The sequence below is a fragment of the Pantherophis guttatus genome, chromosome 6 (assembly GCF_059756535.1).
Source record: "Pantherophis guttatus breed Tessera chromosome 6, ASM5975653v1, whole genome shotgun sequence".
In the NCBI taxonomy this organism is placed as follows: Eukaryota; Metazoa; Chordata; class Lepidosauria; order Squamata; family Colubridae; genus Pantherophis; species Pantherophis guttatus.
Window position 1 is genome coordinate 71,932,714 of NC_142068.1, and position 23,612 is coordinate 71,956,325.

The 23,612-nt window shown below is 36.7% G+C and overlaps 1 protein-coding gene across 1 annotated transcript in view; it reads right to left on the minus strand.

The window, feature by feature from the left end:
* The window catches only part of PTEN (phosphatase and tensin homolog), a 61,734-nt gene that overhangs the window by 1,205 nt on the left and 36,917 nt on the right, over nt 1-23,612 (minus strand). The window contains exons 6-8 of the mRNA XM_034425942.3: nt 10,705-10,846; nt 7,924-8,090; nt 2,930-3,157 (exon numbers count right to left, since the gene is read on the minus strand). Of these exons, the coding sequence (XP_034281833.1) occupies nt 2,930-3,157; nt 7,924-8,090; nt 10,705-10,846 (537 nt within the window). The remainder of the gene's footprint in view (nt 1-2,929; nt 3,158-7,923; nt 8,091-10,704; nt 10,847-23,612) is intronic.

The window sequence follows — 23,612 nt, forward strand, 5'->3', positions numbered from 1 at the left end:
CCCCTCTTCCTCTTGATTCTGACAACTATTTGAATCAATGGGCCTGAAGGCTCACTGGGATTTTTTACAGCAAACAAAGGAACAATATAACATTCCTTCATGACACAAATGTGTGCTGGTGAATTCCAAATTAAAATTAAGAAAGCTCATTTTCTTTCCAAAACTTTATTGAACAAAATTCAATTAAGACTAGGTCATGCCAAAATAAGCAGGATGGATTTTCCAGCATAGATAATATATATTTGTATATTAAGTGTGGGCGACCACACTCAACTATTGGCTCTAGCTAAGTACGAGGGATGATTTTCAGTCCACATGGAAAAGGGCAGTGGCAACTAAAATCTCATCCTTGGGCTTCTTTCCAGATCTACTCAGCATGGGATATGATTAGGCCGAAGCCTTCATTGAACAACAGACATAAAGTACCAACTAGATCTAGCTAGGTCCCCAGCCTTTATGGCCAGTGAATCCAACAGCTACTTTGCCTTCCCTATGGCATGCTTAACTAACCTCAAATTGCCTGACTATCTGATCGCACAATGTCATGACCTCTCCTCAACTGCCCTTGAAGGTTGATAGAGAAAGATCTCCTACCCAGAGAGACAATGAATTTGTGACTCTGCCCACACAGAAACAACAGACATGGATATCTCCCACTGCCTGCATTATAGAGGCATTTGTATTAGCCTCATTTGGCTGTTTTTGTATAACTACCCAGGGCAGACAGAACAATTCTATACCTCTCTGCTGCTCTCAGATACTGCTACAACATATATCAGCTCATAACTTGTGCCATAAACTTAACGAGCATCTAGTTTGTCATTCCACAATGTTATGTATTGTGATAGACTTAGTTTGCCATATAGTAATCTTTATTCTCCTGTACAACCATCTAATAATCTCATCTCTCCTTTTAGATCTGTTTAATATATAACTTTGTTTTAGATTTTTAGCTTTTCCTTATTATTTCCTAGCCCTTAATGTACTTTCTATGCTTTTTAATTGACATTCTTTTTATGCTAGTCTTTGACCATAATAAAGATTTGATATACTAACATTTAAAAATCCAGCTATTTTAGTGTTAAAAGTAAACCCATTTATTTATTTATTTACATAAAGACATTGTTTATTATTAAAAATGTAGATACTGCAGAATATCTAATGCACCTACTAGTAAATTAATCTGCAGCCCTTCATTTTTATAGTAAATTTAAATTCAAGAAACTAACTACAACATCTAGGTTAACTTGGACTTTTTATTTCTTTGCTTGTTCAATTTTATACCGCTTTGACTTTTATAGAATGAAAAACCTGCATACCTCTGCATTGCATTCTGGTAGATCCTAAGGGACCATCCAACTTTAAATATTAATTGGGTAAATTCATTACTCTTTTTTTTTATCCCCAAACATGTGACAGTTAAGGTTATGAATGGGTTGCTTTCCTTTATTTGAGTTATCATTTGTAAAGTCAACGGATGTGTCTATTCTGACATCTTCCAGAGTTTACAAAACTATTTCCCCCTCCACCCTCATACCACTGCCTACAACTAGATGCACCTGGCACCTACCAGTTTCTAAAATCCAATCTGAAAGAACACTGAAAACCAAATAGGGAGGAAAGATAGAATGTTTGATTTCACAGAACCTGAAGAAATCAAGGTCACTTGAAGAAGTGCTGCTACAGGTAAGCAACCAGCCATTCCCCACTGTGACCTGTGATTCACATACATGAGTAAGTAGTAAACAATTTGAAAGGAGAAGAGTGGTGACATAAAGCAACAAAAGAAAGGATGGTGCTTCCATCTAGTTCAGCCTAGATGGCCAACTAGCAGAATTCTGCTAGTGGAACTATCTCAGAAGATTGGTGACTCTTGTGGAGTAAACATGAATTAGAAAGGAACATGGTAAAGCTTGTAGCTAAGCTTCATTGTCGCCACTATTCATTTTAAAAACACAATGAACATAGTTCTGCTTGCAGGTATGCAATGCAGGATCCCAGGATGAAGATGGATATCTTCAGTATTGCCAGTCAATACATAACATCCCCTACCAGCAGTGCAAGTGTGTCCACTCAGACACTGAACTTAAAAGTCACTGGCAGAGTTGTTACCAAATAAAACACATTTTCAACATAGTGTAGCATTGAGTTTGTGACCTTATTTACTATCAAACTTCCATGGAAATGTCCTAACCTTAACCAGGAAATCCTCTTATATAGGCATGCCTTACAAGATTTGGTATGCGTCTCAAACTTTTCAGGGTTTTTTTTTTAATGCATCTTGATATTTGCAATTTGATCCAGAATGTTCAGAACATTTTTGGAGAGGATCCATGCGTGGAAGGAATTGTCTGAAATTATCCATCACTGGATAATTCTTTGATGCAGGGCAGAATAGCTCTAGAATTTGCCAACCTTAAAACTTGATAATAGACCACAGTTCATGAATGAGAAAAACAATTGTGACAAACTTGTTTAGTGAATGCCTGGCAGTGTCTACTGCACAAGCTTCACCATGACAGAAAAATAGAGTTTATGCCCAATCCAAGAAGGAAAAATCTGTTCCCACAGCATTAGAACTTGGGAAACAGCGGGCATAGTGTGCTGATGCACAACTCAAGATGTCCACTGAGAAAAATTAGGAAAGGATAAATAATTCTGTCAGGAAGCAAAAAGAATATCAGCTGAATAACAAGTGTACTTATTACTGTAGCAGTTTAAAAGAAGGGGTTCAGTTGAAGTTAAACCTAGCTGCTTGGTATGTGGAGAGATGGAATTCTCACAAAATAATTCTTTAAACTCTAGAAAGTTCTGAACAGGCCTCTGGACAGGCACATAAGCCATCTGTGTGAATCAAAGAGACCACAACGTATAACATAAATTGCACACAGTTTATGTTACATTACTTGATTGCTTTGAAAATACTTACTCTAAAGTTTGGAGAAAAATATCGATTTGCTTTGTCCTTATTTGCCTTGTCCAAATCATTTTTTGTTAGTGTAAGGATTAAATATTCCTTGTCATTATCCGAACGCTCTGTACTCAAAATGCCATCAAGTTCCTGATCTCCAAGAAGACTTCCATTTTCTACTTTGTCAGAGTTTTCTTCCAGTCCTGGTATGAAGAATGTATTGACCCAGAAATGAAACATTTTGTCCTAAAGGTAAAAAAAGGAATTTGTTTTAACATAATATAGCATAATAACCACCTATTTACAGTCCTGCGTTTAAGAGTACAAACATAGGCATAACCACAATGTATCCACAAAGCTTTACAATGAAGAGAGATCTGCTTCCCATTCTGTTTCCATGTTGGCAAACAGTTACTCTCTGCTTATAATCCACCCTGCTCCTATTGGTCTTGAATATTTTGATTTTGTTCCTTCAGTAACTGGGTCATTATTGAATAAAAGGTTTTCCTCTTTCATGATTTGACAGTTTGAAATTGGTTAGGGCTGGATGGAAGGTGCCTTCAAATTGACACCAAACTGAAGTACTTATGCACAGCATTTCCTGAGAAGAGAGAAATTGCTCTGTAATTGGCATTTCAGAATCAGCATGGTGCAAATAGGATCGTAATATCCCCCCAATGCAACCCTGGATTAAAAGGTGAATTACAAATTAGAATGAATACATTCACAAACTTTATATCCTGGTCCTGCTAACTTGGGACTAATTGTGTTCATGTGTGACAAGAAACATACTAAGCAAAGACATAGCAAGCTAAGCAAAGTTATGCAAGACAAACGCCCAAATTTGATTTAAAACGGACCTGGACAATGAATTGTTCTCTTACCAAAGAGAGTTTACCAAAACTCCAAGAAGGAAAATGTTTGATTTATGCTAAACCTAATTATACAGTCAAGAATATACTGGGATGCCTTGATTATTACACAATGAGGTTAAATCAATCCTCAATTTCCCATCTAATTTCCTTAATTTTTTCTGATAGAAAGTTATGCCATGAGCAACTATAAACTATGGAACTAATGGTAGATAATACTGACATGGCAGGGGAAGATACATATATTGGATTTGTTTGTGCTCTCTGGATTTGGTTGTTGACTTGCAGATGTTAGTGACCATTTGAAGTGACAACGGAATTGAAAAAAGTGACTTATGTTTTCCACACTTTTGACTTTTGCAGCATCCTCATGGCCACATGGTCAAAATTCAGACACTTGGCAACCAATTTATATTTATGATGTTCACAACATCCCAGAGACATGTGATGATCACCTTTTCCCATCTTCTGTCTGCTGTAGAGGGGAAAGGATTCTGGTAGGCATCACAGCACCCTTGATTGTTAGTCGAGATCTCAGGCTATCTTCTGGCTCGATCCTCTCTCTCTCTCCCTATTGCTAGCCACCCTCTGCAAAGAAGGAAGAATTCTGGCAGGCCTTACAACACCACTGGTTGCTTGTTGGTTGTGATGCCTACCAGAATCCTTTCCCCTCTACAGCAGACAGATAATAATAGAGAACCTGAGAAGGTTGGGCCTGTGACACGTAGCCAAACAGCCAGGATGAGGAAGCAGGAAGAAAAACTGCTGTCCTCCAATCACAACACAGAGCTACAGGCTAACCAGCATACGTCAGCAGCAGCAAACTTAGAAAAGTGACAGCTCCGACCTCGCAACACACCCACAGCTTCTAAACTAGATAAGAGCCTGAAGATGACAGGGTTGTGAGCCTGTCGAAACGTTGCTATAAAGATAAAGTTTTAAGGTACTGGTAGGATTTTAGCTAAGGTTTTAAAGGACCTTGCAGAGTGCTCTGTAAGGATTTTTAGAAGATTTTAAGATAGGATTTTAACCAGAACTTTAAACATTTTAACTAACTTATTTAACATGACGTGGGAAAACACCAGAGATTTTAATTTTTTGTATACACACACCCGCGAAAACTTAAGAAGACATATATGTATGGTGTAGAAGGGATTAATAACAAATGCTAATGTTTATTAGGAAGGAATATGCATGCCCTATTATGTTATGTATTATTCAATGTTATTATCTTTGATAGATTTATGTTTTTGCTATTTACAATTTTTCAACTCTACATTCTCCAAATAATTTATATTACTAGTTAGCAAACATATTTACAATTTCCCACTACTTCTTATCAATTCCCATATTTGCTTGATTTGAAATAACTTTTCTCTAATTGCTATTTTTCAAGTCAATGAAGTTATTTAATAATTTAAGGTGCATATTATTAAATGAAAGACATGTGGTGTAAAATACCTATTCATTATTAGTAATAAATCCATATAAAGGCCAACACCAGCTAAAGAACTGACAGCTGGGACTTCACATTGTTGTGAACAAATAATTAAAAAAATTAAGAATACCAATGAAGAATAGACAACAGACATGACAAGGGTAAGTATTAGATAGCCAGTAGATTAAAAATAATAATAATAGCAGGCCAAACAAATAACAGGACTTGGCAATGGCTCAGAGCAGGAAAGCTGAAGAAAAAGACAGAGGGGTTAATTCTGCCTTCACAAGAGCAAATGCATACCAAGCCAGAATTAAGAAGACAGCTATAGCTAGCAAATGCCACCTCTGCAAAAAAGCTGAAGAAACAGTGGGCCCACCTAGTTAGCTGCTGCAAGAAGATGACACAGACTGACTATAAACAATGGCATGGCAATGTAGCATCAATGGTAGGTACATTGGAAGATTTGCAAGAATACCATTTGCTTGCAAGCAACAACTAACTGGAGCCCCAAATTGACAAAGTGATAGAAAATAAAGAAGCTAAACTGCTCTGGGATTTTACAGTTCAAACAGACAAGCACCTGCCACACAATGGCCCAGATTGTCGATAAGAACAAGAACGACTATCCAAGTCTGGATAGTGGATGTGGCAGTAGCCCGAGAAAGAACCGAAGAGAAATAACTGGAGAAAATCACAAAATACAAAGACCTGAAAACAGAAGTAGAATTATTGTGTCAAAAAAAGCAGATAGTACCAACAACAATAGATGCCTTGGAGGCAATCACTTGAACACCACTGGCATTGACAAAATCACCACCAGTCATTTACAAAAGGCAGCTTTACTTTCAACCACTTATATCCTGAGACGACACCTTCAACAGCATCAAACAGCAGCATCCGTCAATCCCAGGTCTTTGGGAAGGACTCAATAGGTGGATAAAAATGCCAAATCCAATTTAAACCTCTGTCTGTCTGCGCGATAAATCATAATGATTTATTATATATTATAATTATTTATTTATGAGTGCCACACCAAAAAATCTTGTCAGAACTTAATAAATTCTGCCTTATGACATCCTAGGTTCTTGAGAAGAATGTGAACAAAGGTCAACATCAATGAAAGAACTGGCAGCAGTTATTCCATGTTGTTATATATATAATAATTTATTAAATTTATATGCCACCTGACTCCCAGTGAATGAGGATAGTTTACAATTGTTAAAATATTTAAAATAAAGCTGAACCTTAAAAAAAATTATCTTATTCAAATCAGCAAAACAGCCCAATTATAATCCAATGGCAGAATTTGACTGGCAAATTAGAAGGGAGAGCAAATAAATAAATACAAAGGAGAGCAATGAAACAGAAGATGCTAGAGAAAGGAAATAGAATAGTTCTCTCTATATGCATTTCTATATTTCCTGGTTCAAAATGAAAAGATACTATAAAATGTTCCAAGATGAAAGGGGAGCTACATATAAATATTAATGCAGTCATTTCTACTGGAACAGTTAGCAAAAGCAGTCACTGTTTTACTAGCAATTCTAGCAAACGCAGTGTAGACACATATTTAAAAGTCCTAAAGCAGCAACTCTTGAAGTAGCTGCTTTGAGGACCAATTCAGATGTCACATTGCAAAGTGGCTTGGTGAATTATTTTCAGTCGTAGTCAGCTTTCTTTATTAGATCACAACAATGCAAACAAAAATTGGATATATAGATATAGTTGGGCTAATTTCTTATTATTTTAATTACTTTTTAAAAAATCCTTTCCAGAAGGAATCCCAAGCAAGCGAACAAAAGATGCCCCAAAAGATGCCCACAATCTTCTGAAGATTCACTTTGTGATATCTGATTTTGTTTCCCTCTACATACAAGAAATGGTCAGATAAAGACTTGCATAGAAAGTCTGATCAGATGCCAGAAAGATTTACCTCACATGCTATTTCTCCTTAGTTTGGGATCTAGCTTTCTTGCACAAGCAGAAGGCAATTCTGCCAATCCTCCTGCTGAAATCTCTGAAAGCTTTGAGGAGCATATGAACCCACAGGGAAGAAATCTATTTGAAATCCCCAAAGTTCTTTTCTACTACTATCTGTAGACTCTGTCATGCAACCGGATTACTGATTACTAAAGTCAACCAATTTTCTTGAGCTCTGCCATTTCCCCCTCAGAATCAGTCTGAAAAAGAAAAATAAGCTTATTCTGGTGAGGACTGGCTGCTATCTCTTGCTTCACTTCAAATAAGTCCCATTCTACTGACCTCTTTATGCATAAATGAGACTTATGAACAAAAGCTAAGAGTATTTTCTCCCAAATTCATCTAATTATAAAACGGCAATCCTTTTAGATTTTGTAAATAAGCTAAAATGTTGCAGCAGTTGTTTATTCTAAAAGAATGTTGGAAAACGTCACATGCTGCAAATTAAAAGTTGTAAAATGGAAATTTCATGAAATATAAAACAGAAAGAGTCCTTCTTGAGTGGCTTTCCAAAACATTTAAAACAATAGAAAGTGGATAAATATTGCACATATGCTTTTGTTTTTCACCTAAACTCAGCAGCATTGATAGTAAAAGCATGAACCTCTCAGATTTGTTGAAATTCAAGGGAAATGCCTGAAATAAACGAAGAGAAGGTGAATAAATTTAGCACTTAGAATTAAAAACCAAACACGTATCAAGTTTTTTAAAAAACAAACCTTTTTCAACATCTTGTTTTGCTTATGGAAGAATTCCACCTTGATATCACCACAGACTGGCAACGGCTGAGGGAATTCAAAGTACATGTATTTGTCTTCACGTTTTGTAGGTCCTGAAGAAGAGGTGAATATCTTTACCTTGAGCTGGTAGACCACAAAGTGAGGATCTGTGCAATAAAACAGTTTTAAACAATGAGGTTACAGAACCATCTTAGTTCTAAAAGAATTGTAACAGTAAACAAAGCAAAAAAAAAAAAATTTTTTTTTTAAAAGACTTTGGACAAGACTGTCTAGTATTGCTTACATTATGCTATAGTTATACCAACCCTATTTTAATAACCTGAGAAAACTCCAAACTGCTCCTGTTGCTTCCAAATCAGCTCAGCACAAAACGAAAGTTGTTGTGAGGTTTACCTTCTATAGGAAGATAATATACAGGCAGTCTTACAGCTATAATGCAGCCTGCCCATTAGGGTTGGAAGTCATAGCAAACATTAAATGAACTGCTTCATATAACAACCAAATATACCTGCTCTTCAAGTACGAGTCATTAAGTGGAGCTCAGGGGTGGGGGAGTGCACATGCGAGCCTGCCACACAGCTGACTGTTTTGCCAGCAAAAACAAAACAAAACAATGAGAAAGGAAAATACTGGGTGTGTTCTGCCGTTGCCCTGCCTCCTGCCAAGATGTCCCTGCCTTTCTGGGACAAAAAAGGACCCATTCCGAAGCTTTGCAGAGCTTTCTGGTCCAATCAGCTGGCTGTCAAGGCCTTCCTGGCTCTTTCTAGGCTTTGGGGAAACCAGACTTTGCATGTTAAGGCAGCAGCTTCAAGCGTCTCAAAGCCTTTCTCTGGCTTTAACCTCCTCACGCCCACAGAAAGCCACGTTTCTTCAATAAAGAAATGTCATATTTTGAGAACTACCAATATAAAGAATAATCTGCTGTATCAGAGTACGTCAAACCAATGACAGAAAAGCAACACTCAATGACAGATTTAATATAATTTTAGAACTGCAGATAAGCAACCGTTTTATCATATTTTATAGTTGTCTTATAGTTATCGCTTGTAAATTGACTGTAGCTCCTAGTCATTTATACCATCTTATAACATCAAAGGCTTGTGATCAGGGCATATAATTGTGAGAAGTATCATTTTAATGACCTCATCTGATAGAAAGTATCGGAGGTTTTCACCCATGAAACTTGATTGGCAATTTAAGAAGTAAAACTAAATCACATGTACCAGTAAGTCCATTTGAAAGTTAGTTTAGTTTAACTAAATGAAATTTACTCAGGAAAAAAGTACAGGTAGTCCTCGACTTACAACCACCATTGAGCCCAAAATTTCTACTGCTAAGTGAGACATTTGTTAAGTGAGTTTTGTCCCATTTTACGATGTTTTTGTGCCACAGTTGTTAAACGAATCACTGCAGTAGTTAAGTTAGTAACACGGTTGTTAAGTGAATCTGGCTTCCCCATTTTTTTTTTTTTAAATTTGATTTATATGCCGCCCTTCTCCGGAGACTCAGGGCGGCTTACAATGTGCTCAGCAATAGCCTTCATCCTTTTGTATATTTATACAAAGTCAGCTTATTGCCCCCACAAACTGGGTCCTCAATTTACCTACCTTAGAAAGGATGGAAGGCTGAGTCAACCTTGAGCCTGGTGAGATTCGAACTTACAGTAATTGCAGACAGCTGTGTTAATCACAATGCTATCAGTCTGCTGAGCCACCATTGACTCTGCTTGTCAGGTGGTCACAAAAGCACATGACCCAGGACACTGCAACGGTCATAAATATGAGTCAGTTGCCAAACATCAGATTTTTGATTCATGTGACCATAGTACTATAACGATCGTAAGTGTGAAAAATGGACATAAGTCACTTTTTTCAGTGCTGTTGCAACTTTGAACGGTCACTAAATAAACTGTTGTGAGTCGAGGACTACCTGTACAAAGCAATTTAACAATTGATTTTTGTTTTAAAAAAGTTTATTACATGAATTATCTGTTCCAGTAGATACACTAAAATCAAGGGCAAGCTATAATTAAGTGAAATCTATAAAGCATTTAGGAAAGCCTGTGGCTTAAGAAGCAACTTTTATATAAATATTACATGTTATGTTATGTTATGTCATATCATGTCTTGTATTGTATTATTATACTACACTATATTTAAATAAATAAGGACTGTAGACAGAGTTATCTTGCCATACTAAGATGAGTACATTCAACCAGGAGAAGCATTAAAAATTTCTATCACTAGTGCTGCTGTGCATCCGCAGTGAACAACCCAAGACAGGCTGGCTGAATTCCAAATATTCTTTTAGACAACCTTATGATATATTACTAGGATGTTGGGATCACATTCATGATACACCCTGATTCAATTGCGTAGGATATTTTGCAGGGCAAACCAAAATGCTAGGGCAAAAGTTACAGAAGAATCAAATTGAACTATGGAATCTCATGTACTGGAAAATATGGAAAAATCAAAGTAAGGAGATGTTATCTATATTGTCATGGTCACTCAAAATGAATTAGGTGAAGGGGAAAGAGGGTAAAGGAAAAAAGCTGAGCTGGAAAAAAAATGAGGGATGAAAAGTCTAAGAAATACATATTCCAAGAATGTGGAAGGTTATTTAAATCAAACTAGTGACTTTTTAATATTCTACTTGAGAAGGTGGAATTATTTTATAGTACTTTATACATATTTCAATTTTAGTAAGCAATATACAAACATTGCATATAATTATATAACTGCTTAAAATGTTACTTACTGCAAGTGCCGCCACTGAACATTGGAATTGTTTCAAACATCATTTTATGAAACAGCAGTGCTACTGGTCTGTAATCCAGATGATTCTTTAACAGGTAGCTATAATAATATACATAGCGCCTCTGACTGGGAATAGTTACTCCCTTAATAAAAAGAGGGGAAAAAACCATTTATCATATATTATCACAATTCGTTAGCTGAACTGACTTTCATAAAGTAGATTCTAAAAAAGGAATTAAAATGGTTACATGCAGCCAAATCTATCAATAAAAAGATTATTTATTGGTCAGGGTTGAACTGTGGGGTCCTTGGTGCTGTCTGGGCTTGGTTGTTTTCTTTGCAGACATTTCATTATCAAACTAGATAACATCATCAGTGGTAGAAGGGAGTTGGGGGTGCTCTCTGTTTATATACCGTATTTTTCGGTCTATAAGACATACTTCCCCTCCCAAAAGTGGGTGGAAATGTCTGTGTGTTTTATAGAGTGAATGTTGTCGAAGCCTCCCCACCTGCCGGCTGTTTTCAGTCCCCGTGCGCCCCGTTTTCGTCCTGTTCCAGACGGCGGCGACTCCTGCAGCCTGGAACAGCTGATCGGTGGTATTCCGGGAGGCAGATCCAACTGCCAATCACCTGCTCGTGCTAAATCAGGCTGCGATAACGTGCTGAATCTGACCAGGCTGTTTGCTGAAAGGATGCTAGCTAGATGAATACCGATGGATGTTGGGAGGCAGATTTCCCCCCCCCTTGTTATCCTCCCCAAAAGCTAGGTGCGTCTTATGGTCCGGAGCGTTTTATAGTCCAAAAAATATAGTATTAGTGGCTCATCCTGTCAGTTTTGGTGGGACAACCATGCTCAGAGAGACCTAGCACCTCACAAATATAGCAATCTCATACATATTTTATAATAGTTTTGAATGGCTAGTGTAACTCTTCTACAATGCATTAAAAAAAGCCCAGATCTATTTTTCCATGAAGATCTACAACATCTGCCTTCAGTATACACTTTCTATACACCAAATTGCAAATAAAATTTAATCAATCCAAGAGGGCAGTCAATTCACACTGGCCGGACACTTTTACAAGACATGCAGAGGAGTAAAGTATATTAAAATATTGTTGCTTTTGTCTGGGTTACACTGTGCACAGTTAAGGAAGTAGCACAAATTGTTTGGAAAACGTGATTTGTAATCTAATCTACAAAATCTATTACCGTGATTCTTATCCTAAGCTTGTAAATTGTTATAAAAACCACATTCAGCATTTTTGCACCACAATAAAATACTACAATATTCCCATCACCACCACCATATACTAGTTTTATGTTTGGTTGAGTTTTCCAAATCCTTATGTTTGGCCACAACATTGCTAACTGCAATGAGTACATTAAAACTGGTGTAAGCATAATGGGAAGATATGCGGCTCCTCCTCAGTAAATTATCTGTGAATCAAATCCTCTTATTACTTATTCATTGTTTAAAGCAAAAGCATGAGATGAAGTACAAATAACTACACTCACATCATCACTGAAGTATGAGTGACATATCCTTCCTGAAGATAGAGCCTACCCACCCTATGGATTTTAATCTATTTTGTAACCTATTTTGTTTCTCATTCTTCTCTCCCTTTTCTTGGCCTGATAATATGCATATTATACTGATCCTGCTTTTTTTTTTACTTCCCAATAAAATTATCCCTTTCCTTTAAACCATTTACTTCTACCTTTTTTGCTTTTTGATCGAAGAATGGTTTGTCTGTGCACTGTAGTCTTTTCTGTGTCCCTGATAGAGTGGTTTGTGTTGAGATATCTATCTATCTATCTATCTATCTATCTATCTATCTATCTATCTATCTATGCAAAAAATTAAACTCTCGGGTGTTTTCCCGCGTCATTGTAAATAAGTTGGTTAAAATGTTTAAAATTCTGGTTAAAATCCCAGCTTAAAATCTTCTAAAAATCCTTACAGAGCACTCTGCAAGGTCCTTTAAAACCTCAGCTAAAATCCTACCAGTGACTTTAAAAGTTTTTCTTATAGCAACGTTTCGACAGGCTCACAACCCAGTCATCTTCAGGCTCTTGTTTCGTTTAGAAGCTATGGGTTCTCTGTTGCGAGGTTGGAGCTGTCGCTATCTATCTATCTATCTACCTATCTGCATATGCATATATATGAGAAAAAACAATGTTAAAATGAGGTGCTTTATATTATAGTTAATTAATTTTAATCAGTGGTTATTAATTCAGCTTTAGGTTCTTTTTGACATATGGCATTTGACAGATACCCACAAACACACTTTTGCATCATCATAAAGAGTGTGATGTATATCAACATCAATTACGGGGAGGAGAAAAATCTCCAGAATCAGTTTCTGACAAACATCGATCAAGTGGAGAACGGACGTTGCTTACCTGAACGTCCCTTCTCGACGCGCAGCTGGAGAATCCAAAGCTTCGGGTTGTTCAGTAGTAGGCTATCAACTACTGAACAACCCGAAGCTTTGGATTCTCCAAGCTGCGCGTTGGAGAATGTGGGAATTGCATAGCATCGGTTTTTCCCCATGTCTAGAGTACTTTGGAATGTGGTTATCTTAAATCCAGGGTCGTATTCTTTTTAATTGGATATATAGAAACTCTATTAGAAGAAGGAAAAAAAATATCCATAGGGAAAAACCAGATGACAGGCCAATTACTTCCAGAATTTTAATCTGCAATATAAGGGTTTTTTAATGAAAAAAACCTTTATAGATTAAATAGAATAGTAATTTTTTGATCTAAGAAATGCTATTTTTGTCTCTTGAATACAAATGCTAATACAAGAAATTTGATCTAAAGGCCAATCATATTCAAAATAGACTCGATACAATTGATAGCTGAAGGGTTTTGCTACATTCGATAATCTCTTATTTAGGATTATCCTAATTAAAGTATAGTGTAAAAATCAACCACATATATTGGTGTGGGTGAATACTAAAAAAAGCAAATTCTCTGCCTGAGTTCTTCTTAGCTACTGGTAAATGCATGGATGGCAAAGTGGTAGGCAAAGAATGTTTTAGTAGAGAAGTTTTGCTGTAGTATTACTTATTAAATTGATATGTTGTCCATTTCACTTGCAAAGTGACTACAGGCAGTCCTTGACTTACAACCATTTGTTTAGTGACTATTCAAAACTACAACAACTCTGAAGAAATTGACTTCTGATCATTTACGACCTTTGCAGCATCTCTATGGTCATATGATCAAAATTCAGCCACTTGGCAACTGGCATGTATTTTTGACAGTTGCAGTGTCCTGGGGTCATGTGATCACCTTTTGCGACCTTCTGTCAAACAAAGTCAATAGGGAAACCAAATTCCCTTAGCAACCGTGTTAATAGCAACTGCAGAGAATCACTTAACAACATGGCAAGAAAGGTTATAAAATGGGGCAAAACTCACTTAACAACTGTCTTGCTTAGCAATGGAAATTTTGGGGTCAATTGTGGTTATAAGTCAATGACTACCTGTACTAATTTCACCACTCTTCTCTTCATAGATCTACTGCTTTCTGCTGTGTAAATACAAGTTTTGAAAAAATGTTCAGCGATTGCAAGGTAAGTCAATACTCATCCTCTGCAATATAAATTTACAGTTATGATATTCTGAAAACAGGTTATGTTCAATACTATCTGAATTTACATATGGTAAACAGAACAAGTTTTGTTTTTTGAAGGAGGCAATGGTACTTCATTAGCATGAAGTGGTCTAAAAATATATCCTGATTTTTTAAGAAAAATATGTAACGTCAATAAGAAAATTCTTTCAAAGTCATTTCTGCAAAACCATATCCAGATAGCACAAATCAAAGCAATTTAATTTCACAGATTTTAAAATAACATATTCCATGCAAAGTATTTTCTACCTGATTATGAATCTGCAAGAAATTTGTTTGCTTTTCCTACATTCTTTACATGCAGCTCAGTTTTGCCGCACCACCTATGTATAACTGCAATTTTGTACAAAAAAATTTTGGAATCAAAAATCAACTTCAATAGTACTGACTTAAGATAGCCAGTTCTGGAGGTGCATATCCATCCAAACCCTACAATATCCACCTCCTTCTAAAAGCCAAATAATGACAAGACTTTATATGAAAGGCTCAGGAATTGTACTCAATGGCTCATCGGGAACATAAGGCTGATGAACAAAGAACGAGGACACAAAATTTCACATTGAACTGACCAGTGACACCTGCTTAGCACTCTTGTATTTCTTCCAGCCTCTAAATATTCTCTCAATCTTTCTTCTCATCCCAGTTGAACATGATTGTTATTTCTGGCTTGTACTTCAACTTAGCTATCATCATTCTCTAAGTGCTGTCTTTTTCTAGTTTAGCTCTTGTTCAAACATAAAGTATTGCTTTTCAAAAAAGACATTCCATGTAACTTTTTGCCCCAAGTGGATTACTATTCATTAATATTTCCTGAGAATCGAGCATGCATGCAGGAATTGCTTAGACAAGTAGGAATAAAAAATGTCATAGTATAGTTGTGCAAATAAAAACAGGCAAGAAATTTATTAGAAATAGGCATTTGGGGGGGATTTTCATCTTGCAGAGTATGAGGTGCCTATCCAGTGCTAGTTGAGTGTTCTCGTTTGCTAACTTTGAAGGAGCTAGAAAGAAATCTGCTTAATTTCCCCCGTTTTTAAAGAGAGCAGATAAAACAAGAACATCTCGTGCTGCTTAAGTATAATTATGATTTGCCTATATGGAACTTGCAGAAACAATGGGAGAAGAGAATCTCTAGGTCCATAAAAACATCTAAGAGCTAGAATAAAAGACTGACATGAACAAAACCACTTAACCAATCAAAAGTATAATCAGACTTTGCATAAAATGGGTGGATACTGAGAGGTAACAAAAAGAATCAAATGGGCAAAAATAGTATATATTACTAAGGCTTAATGACCAATTGGGTTTTGAGATGGACAAGACTACTCTTGTCTGGTGGCTGGAATGAAAACAAAATTTAACTGGGTATATCTAATGATTAGTATTTCTTTCAGTGCTATTTAAATTCTGAAACATCAAATTCACTTTTTATTTTAGGTGAGATTTTGTCTATTGCAAACATATTATTTATAGGTCATCTTGAACTATTTGGCAACCCTAATAGATTTAAGTATACCAAGATCCAATTTCCTAAAAATAATTATAGAAACATTATCTTTAAAAATTAAAACACTCACTGCCACAAATGTTGAATGCATAATCATCACATTTCAAGAAAAGATCTCTACCCAAATTTATTCATGTTTAATTGAGAATGCAGTGAATCTAACTCAAAGTACTAACAAGGTTATTTACAACTGTATAACACAGATGAAGTTAAATTCTTATGGAATCATCAGTTACTGAAGGGAGGGCTTCTGTGAAGAATAGCAGCTAGAGAATTAAACTGAGTCTTCACCTTGGCATCTAACGACCACTAATGTCCAAAATAATATCTCCCTTGATATATATTGACCTCTTTAATCAGTTTGCCTTCTGGTAAATGGCCTTTTACTATTTTGTGGCAATCATTTTGGATAATGTCCATAAAATGCTTTCAAAATTCTAAATGCAACCACTGTAAAGGCTAGGAATGCTCAATTACCATCTTCAAATTCTGAAATATATTGCTTTGAGTAAGGCAGTATTCTTTACATAATATGAGAAGAAAACATTAAGTAACTCTTGGATTATTCACTCCTTGAAGTGTGCAAGTTCTTAAAAGCACAGCAAAATACAGCTACTTTGATTGTACTGAATCATTCTCAATACCAAATGGCCATTTTAAGTGTTCAGAACAAAACATCCAGTGTTTGTCCCAAGATCAGGACACAGTGATGTATTTACTGTATGTCATTTCAAGTGTCCTAGTACTCATCTATGCATTCTTCTAAGCCATGGAAATTTATAAAATGCACTAAAACATGCCATCTATGCTCCCACTGATTGTAACTAGCTGAGGGCAGGAGAAGAATATATTAATAATCAGTTAAACATATATTTAGCTTTTTGCCCAACAGCTAAGTTTATTGTTTTTTAAAAATTCTTTGCTATGGGGAGTTTTAGTTCCAGTTATCATGCAGTAATATGGTCCCTCTATGTTGTGTGTGTACAGAGCTTTCTTTGTCAAGGCACATTGCCAAATACAAAAATATGCTACCAGTACTTTTTTTTATTCTATTGAACTTTCAGGTGCTAAGTACAAATCTCACACTCCTTTGTTTGTCAAGATTGGTAATTAGCTTACTTAAGAAAAGGTATTGCTCATGTCTATTAGGAAAACTTGATTTTTTTTGGTAGTGCAGTTAGCTATTCATGGGTTGGTTTGAAGAAAATATCTTGCTATTGATTCTTTACTGGGCTAGGTTCTGTGGTTTCTGCCTGAGCAAGCAATATCACAAGGGTTGGCGGGGGGGGTTGGGGGGGAGCGAGCACTATGTACGCTACCTTGAGCTCCTACAAAAATAGTTCCTGATGTATCCCACTTCAAAACAGTAAAAACTGGATTGGAATTCAGCAAAATATGCTGACATGACTTTTTTTAATGTGGAATTTGGGAGTGTTTTTATATCTATGTTCAGTATTAGAACATTTAAATACAGGGCAGGTGCCATTTTTAAAATTATTACTAGGGAGAAGGAACAGTGAAGGACCATCTTTCAACAATCTCCTGGCACAGCCATGATAAGAATTTCTCAAATGCTAGGCTTTACTGGGGGTGGTGCTACTTTTCGGGTGTGCACAAGTCTACACAAAAGCTTACACATGATTTTTTAAATTGTTTCTGCTAAAATAAGGTAGAAAATAACAGTTTTTGATGATGTAATTGAAGGCAGAAGAGATATGAACCTCAAACAGCTGCCTGTTTATGATTAAGGTAATGTATTTGATTAAAAAAAACCCAGAACTTTAGTACTGTGTAAAAGTTCTAGGAGTTGTGCAAGTAGCTGTAGATTAAGAATACTTTCAAAAATATATATTTTTAATTATTTTTATCAATTTACAAAAGGCAAAGCAAGCAAACAAACAGAAGAAAAATCTAAATCAAATCAATATTTGGTGGGACTATCCCTTGGCTTTAAAAACAGCATCAATTCTTACATTTGAGCACTTGCACAAAGTCAGGAATTTTGTTGGATTAGAGGCAGGTATATGATTAACCAATTATACCAAGTAGGTGCCAATGATCCATCGATACCATATGTACGTTGAAACATGGCCGTTACCTGAAACAGAAATAGCTCCTAGGAAGCTTAAAACAGAGTGAGGAACAGCCAAACCCTACTACTAAGGTGAGGTTGTAGAAGCCAGTTTCATGTCACAGGTCACACACCATGGCAAAACTTGGACACAGAAACAAGACACAAGGTAATTATACAGAATCAGCAAAGTCACTCCCAGGCAAAGGAGACTGAGGTTTCAAGATGTGCTGTTCAAGCTCTTTTGAAGAAGCACAAAGAAACAGGCAACCTTGAGGACTGTAGATGCAGTGGTCAGCCAAGGAAACTTAAATGCAGCACATCATGTTTACTTCCCTTCGACACTGGAAGATGCCCAGCAATGCCATCAGCACAGAACTGGCAGAAGCCAGTGAGACTCAGGTACACCCATCTGTCCCGAGAAGTATGGCCAGAAGTGGTCTTCATGGAAGAATTGCAACCAAAAAGCCATAACTCTGACCTGGAAAGAAGGCTAAGCAACTCAACTATTGCATGAAAACACAGGAATTGTGGTACAGAAAAATGGCAGCAAATGCTCTGCACTGATGAGTCAAAATTTCAAATATTTGGCTGTAGCTCTCCAGTTTGTTTGCTGAAGGGCTGGAAAGTGGTTTAATAATGAGTGTCTGCAGGGAACAGTGAAGCAAGGTGGAGGTTTCTTGCAAGTTTGGGGCTGCATTTCTGCAAATGGAGTTGGAGATTTGGTCAGGAGTATGATTGGCCCCAAATTTATTCTGCAGCAGGACAATGAAACATACAGCCAAAGTCATCAAGAACTATATTTAGCGTAAAGAAGTAGTAGTCCCGGAAGTGATAGTTTGGCCCCCACAGAGCCCTAATCTCAACATCATTGATTCTGTTTTGGATTACATGAAGAGACAGAAGGATTTGAGACAGTCTACATCCACAGAAAATCTGTGGTTAGTTCACCAAGTTGTTTAGAACAACCAACCTGCCAAGTTCCTTCAAAAACTGTGTGCAAGTGTACCTAAAATTGAAGTTGTTTTAAAGGCTAAAGGTGGTCACATCAAACATTGCGGATTTCTCTTCTGTTCATTTACTTTCCATTTTGTTAATTGATCAAATGAACTATTAACATTTTTATTTCTGAAAACATTCTTAACTTACAGCATTTTTGCATAACTGCCTAAAACTTCTGCACAGTACTGTTTGTCTGTTTGGACTTGGATTATTGCTTTTTTATGTTCTCAGAAACTCAATAAACATACCAACTGCTTGTAGAATAAAGTACAGCGACTTCTATACCAATCCTTACCTTTGTACCCCAGAAAATTTTAACATGGAAATATATTAATCTGTTAATATGAGTGAAACGTTCCTGAAATTGTACAACAAGCAATCATATTTTAATTGAATAAAGCAAGATATAATTTGATTCTTAGAACGAATCAAACTGAAAAATAGCAAGGAGCAATGAGTTATTTTGGATGCAGAAAAAGTGAACTCAAGATGGAGAAGCATATGGTGGCATTCCAGCTTCCAAGTCTGTATAATCCACCTAATAAATACAGAAGCAATATTCTGTCATAGGCAACAGTGTGAAATTGAAGAAAATAATGTGGTTGCTTCAATACAGAAAGAGAAAATGAGAGAAAATTTGTGGACGCTTTAGAACTATCCAAATATGCAACCCACAGGGTGCAAATAGAGCTTCCTCTAACTCTAGTTAATAGAATCTTATTAGGCAAACACACCCAAAACAGGATACTGTGTTGTGTCTTTACTGAATAGATTAAGACATTTATTGTCTTTCCTGGGAACAGAATGAAAAGCCCTATGAAAATCAGTTCTCTTACAGGGGTGTAAACTGAACTAGATGTTCCAATCAATAAGATGACAATTGAGGATGAGTTAGAGAAGCCTCACCTATAATATACTAACACATTAGTTCAAGTCACAGTAAAAGGACAAAGCACACCACCATTATTACTATTCCTAGGGGTTGTCATCCAACAAAATTTATCAGAAGAGCCAAGTATAAAATATGAAGGTCACAAAGAACCCCAGGATAATGACAATTGCTTTGTAAACTATTTCTGCATCATCTCATCTCAAGTGTTCGTAAGTCTACCATAACGACAGCACTGAATAAAAGTGGTATGCATGGAACCCTACCATGGAAATCTATTGCATCCAGGAAATATAATGCTCTAGTTGGCCATAGACCACTTAGATGATCCATCAAGCAATGAAAACATTTTGTAGATAGATGAAAGAGGTCAGAACCTGCTGAATACCACCTCTGCTATCCATGAGCTGAATGTTAAAATGATCCAAACACTGAATTTAAACTACAACAGAAGGACTGAAGCAAAAGAAATTTTACATTTGCAATGATTGAGTTGAGCACTGACCTTAAACCAATTGAAGTGGCTGCAGCTTGACCTGAACTGAGCTTTACATGCAAAACAATCTAAAAATGTCAATGATTTGAAGTAATTCAATAAAGAGGGTAGGCCAAAATATTTTCAAACCAGTAAATTCTTTTCAACAATGGTAGTGAAATGTTGGCATAATGAAGACAAGATACAGTACATTGTTTTGTATGGTGCCTGTTAAGGAGAAATATATTAATATATTAATAGAACTTTGATACATCTCAGATCAGAATTATACTATTGCAGGATTATGGATACTTCTAAAGAGTTCACAATTGTTCGCTCACTGTTATGACTTTTTACAATGTCTATAAGATACTCTTTCCCATATATTTTTGAAAGGAAAATTAATAAGAATATTGAGAAATCATCTTTGTAAATCACAAATATGAAGAGTTCTTATGCAGATTGGCAATTAATGCATATAACTGAATGAAGTGAAGACAACTAGAAGTGCCAATATTTTAGTATAGCTTGTATAATGTGTGGATGACTTGCATTACATTTTTGTTTTCAACCACAATGTAATTCAGACATAAATTCCAGCTGGAATATTCTGGGCTGTTAATTATTAAGATAGCACAATGCCCGCTACGCTGCAAATTTTATGGGCAAACCAAGTTAATGCATTTCTTAGAGGATAAGTGTCATATGCTATCGAGATGTTCAGTGAAATGTCTCCTCATCAAGAAATCCTGGCAGAAATAATTGTCCCTTAGAAATTCAAAATGTATGGTGAGAAAGCATAAAGGATATCTACAACACTCCTTATTAGCCAAGGAAGACAGAAATAAACTGAAATATGTTGACAGTGACATCTCCCTACTAAACACAATGGGATGACGTGACAATAAATATCTTTCTCGAGAATCAGAAAGACAAGTACAAGCACTTTTCTTAAAAGAACAGATGTCTTCATTGCCAGCAAGCAAAACGTCTAATAACATGTTTGTTGAGATGTATGCTTTTCTCTCTGCCATTATAAATTACTGAAAACTCTTGGACAAACTTTCTAAGGATAAGCTTTATCCCTCCTCATATTATAATCAATAATTCTCTGACCAAGAAAGGACAAGAGGACAGTCAAAATCTGCACAGTAATCCAAAGGAATGAATATTAGCAACATAGAATAGGGCGTCATGTATGGGGATTGAATAAAAAGTAATGCTTCCAAGTTGCTAACAAATGGCAATTTGAAGAAGCACTAATGAGGTCTTTAGCGTGTTTGTTCATTTCACAGGAAATTGGTATAAGAAAATATTGTGCTGCTGTTGTTCATGAAATGGGACCCTATAGTTTAATACTCATCAGCACACTTTAAGCAATGCACCATGACAGAATCTGCCAAAGGAATCCCTCCAATTGTAATTCACTGCCAAATCAGGTTGTTCATAGATAGCTGTGTTGGTGTGAGTACTGTGCATCACTAGCCAAAGAAATATAAAAAGACAGTAAACTATGAAAAGTTGTTCTGGGTGATCAACAACAAAGAGGATAGCCTGTGATAGCCTTCGATGAGTTTCACATGAGAAAGGGTTAATGAATTAATTAAGGCCAGTCAGCACTGGGAAATTGCTGCCAAATCTTGGCATTTCACAAGAATGTGCGGGTCATAGCGATGTTCTTGAATTCTATCAGGTTTGTGCAAGATGAGTTGCCTCTATGCTGATAGCAGAAATCAAAAGTATCAAAAGCTGAAATTTGCTAGCAACTGTTGTCATGCTACAAGAATGAGGGTTATAAATTTCTTCATAGCGTTATGACAGGTAAAGAAGCATAGGTACAGACCTATGGCCTGGAGACAAAGCATCAGTCCATGGAATATCATTATAAAACTTCACTTGCAAAAAAATAAAAATAGCAACTGAGAATCAAGACTTCAGCAGGAAAACTTGCCACTGTGTGCTTTTGATGCAGATGGTATTATTTGCTTGGATTTCTTTGAACTGGACACTATTATCACATTCAAAATTTTGAAACAATGACTAGACCATTTTTATGAGCCACCCTAGAGACCTGCGAAAGCTGGATCTCACTGCCTTTCTTCAACTGCCATATAGCCCACACTCAGGACCATATGACTTTCACCTTTGGTCAAACTTGAAGAAATCTGTTTGATTCAAGTAAAGAACTGGAAAGGACTGTTGAGATTGGTTGAAGAGATAATGTACTGGGTACTTTTGTGACAGCTTTAAGAATGTGTCCAAAAGTGGTAGTAATTATGGTATAATAGAGGTAACAAAAAAAATCTCATTTAAAAGATTATTTTCCTGTTTTATTTATTAAAATATCTCTATTTAAACTTAACTTACCAGTATTTTCATTCAACTCTTGTATAGCTTAACCTTTCACTGAGAAAATCTCTGGATATGGATATAAGGCAGCGGTCACCAATTGGTGGTCCGTGAGAAAATTTTGGTGGTCCACAGAAAAATTATTTGCATTTTTTATATTGCACTAAATCAGGGGTCGTCAAACTACAGCCCCTGGGACAGATACGTGCAATGAATGTTTGTGTTGCTGCAGAGAGACTCCCCCTTCAGGATCTTTTTGTGCGGGTTGGAGGGGGGCAGAAATTCCGACTTGAGGTCTGCTTCAGCCTCCTGATACGGGGCTTTCGATGAAGAATGGAGGGAAGTGCCGTTGGTGGCGAAGAGCCAAAGGGCCTCGTTCCATTGGGACTGCATCATGGCCTGGAACTGGCTGACCATTTCAGCCCGCTGAGTCTGCAGGCGCCAGTACCTGATCTTGCACTCCCTCAGGTCCTCCCTCAGCCTGGAAAGCCTATGCTTGTAATCCTCAGTGAGGTGATTCTGCTGAGCCTCCTTCTCGGTCAGATCCAATTTGAACTGAGCCAGCTGTTTTGTCAACTCGTGGTAGCTGCTTAGCTCCAACAACTGTTTCCTGTTGGGGCCCTGAGGAGCCTGGACCAGCAGGTGAGGAGTGGCTGGGAAAGGAGTAGCGAGTAGAGGCCAGAGAGGCGCCCCTCGACGTGAGTGACATTGAGTTGGCCACGTCCACTCAGTCACATGACCACCTAGTCACCCTCCCACCCAGCCAATCATTAGGCAGATCATATTAGTGGTCCACGGGATTTAAAATTATGAATTTAGTGGTCCCTGAGGTCCGAAAGGTTGGTGACCCCTGATATAAGGGACAGATATATTTAATTGAAACTAACTGATAACTCAAGTTATTAGTTAACTTTTTTAAAGCCATGAAATATAATTTTAAGAAAGTTACACCTGGATGGACTGCATACTTGGA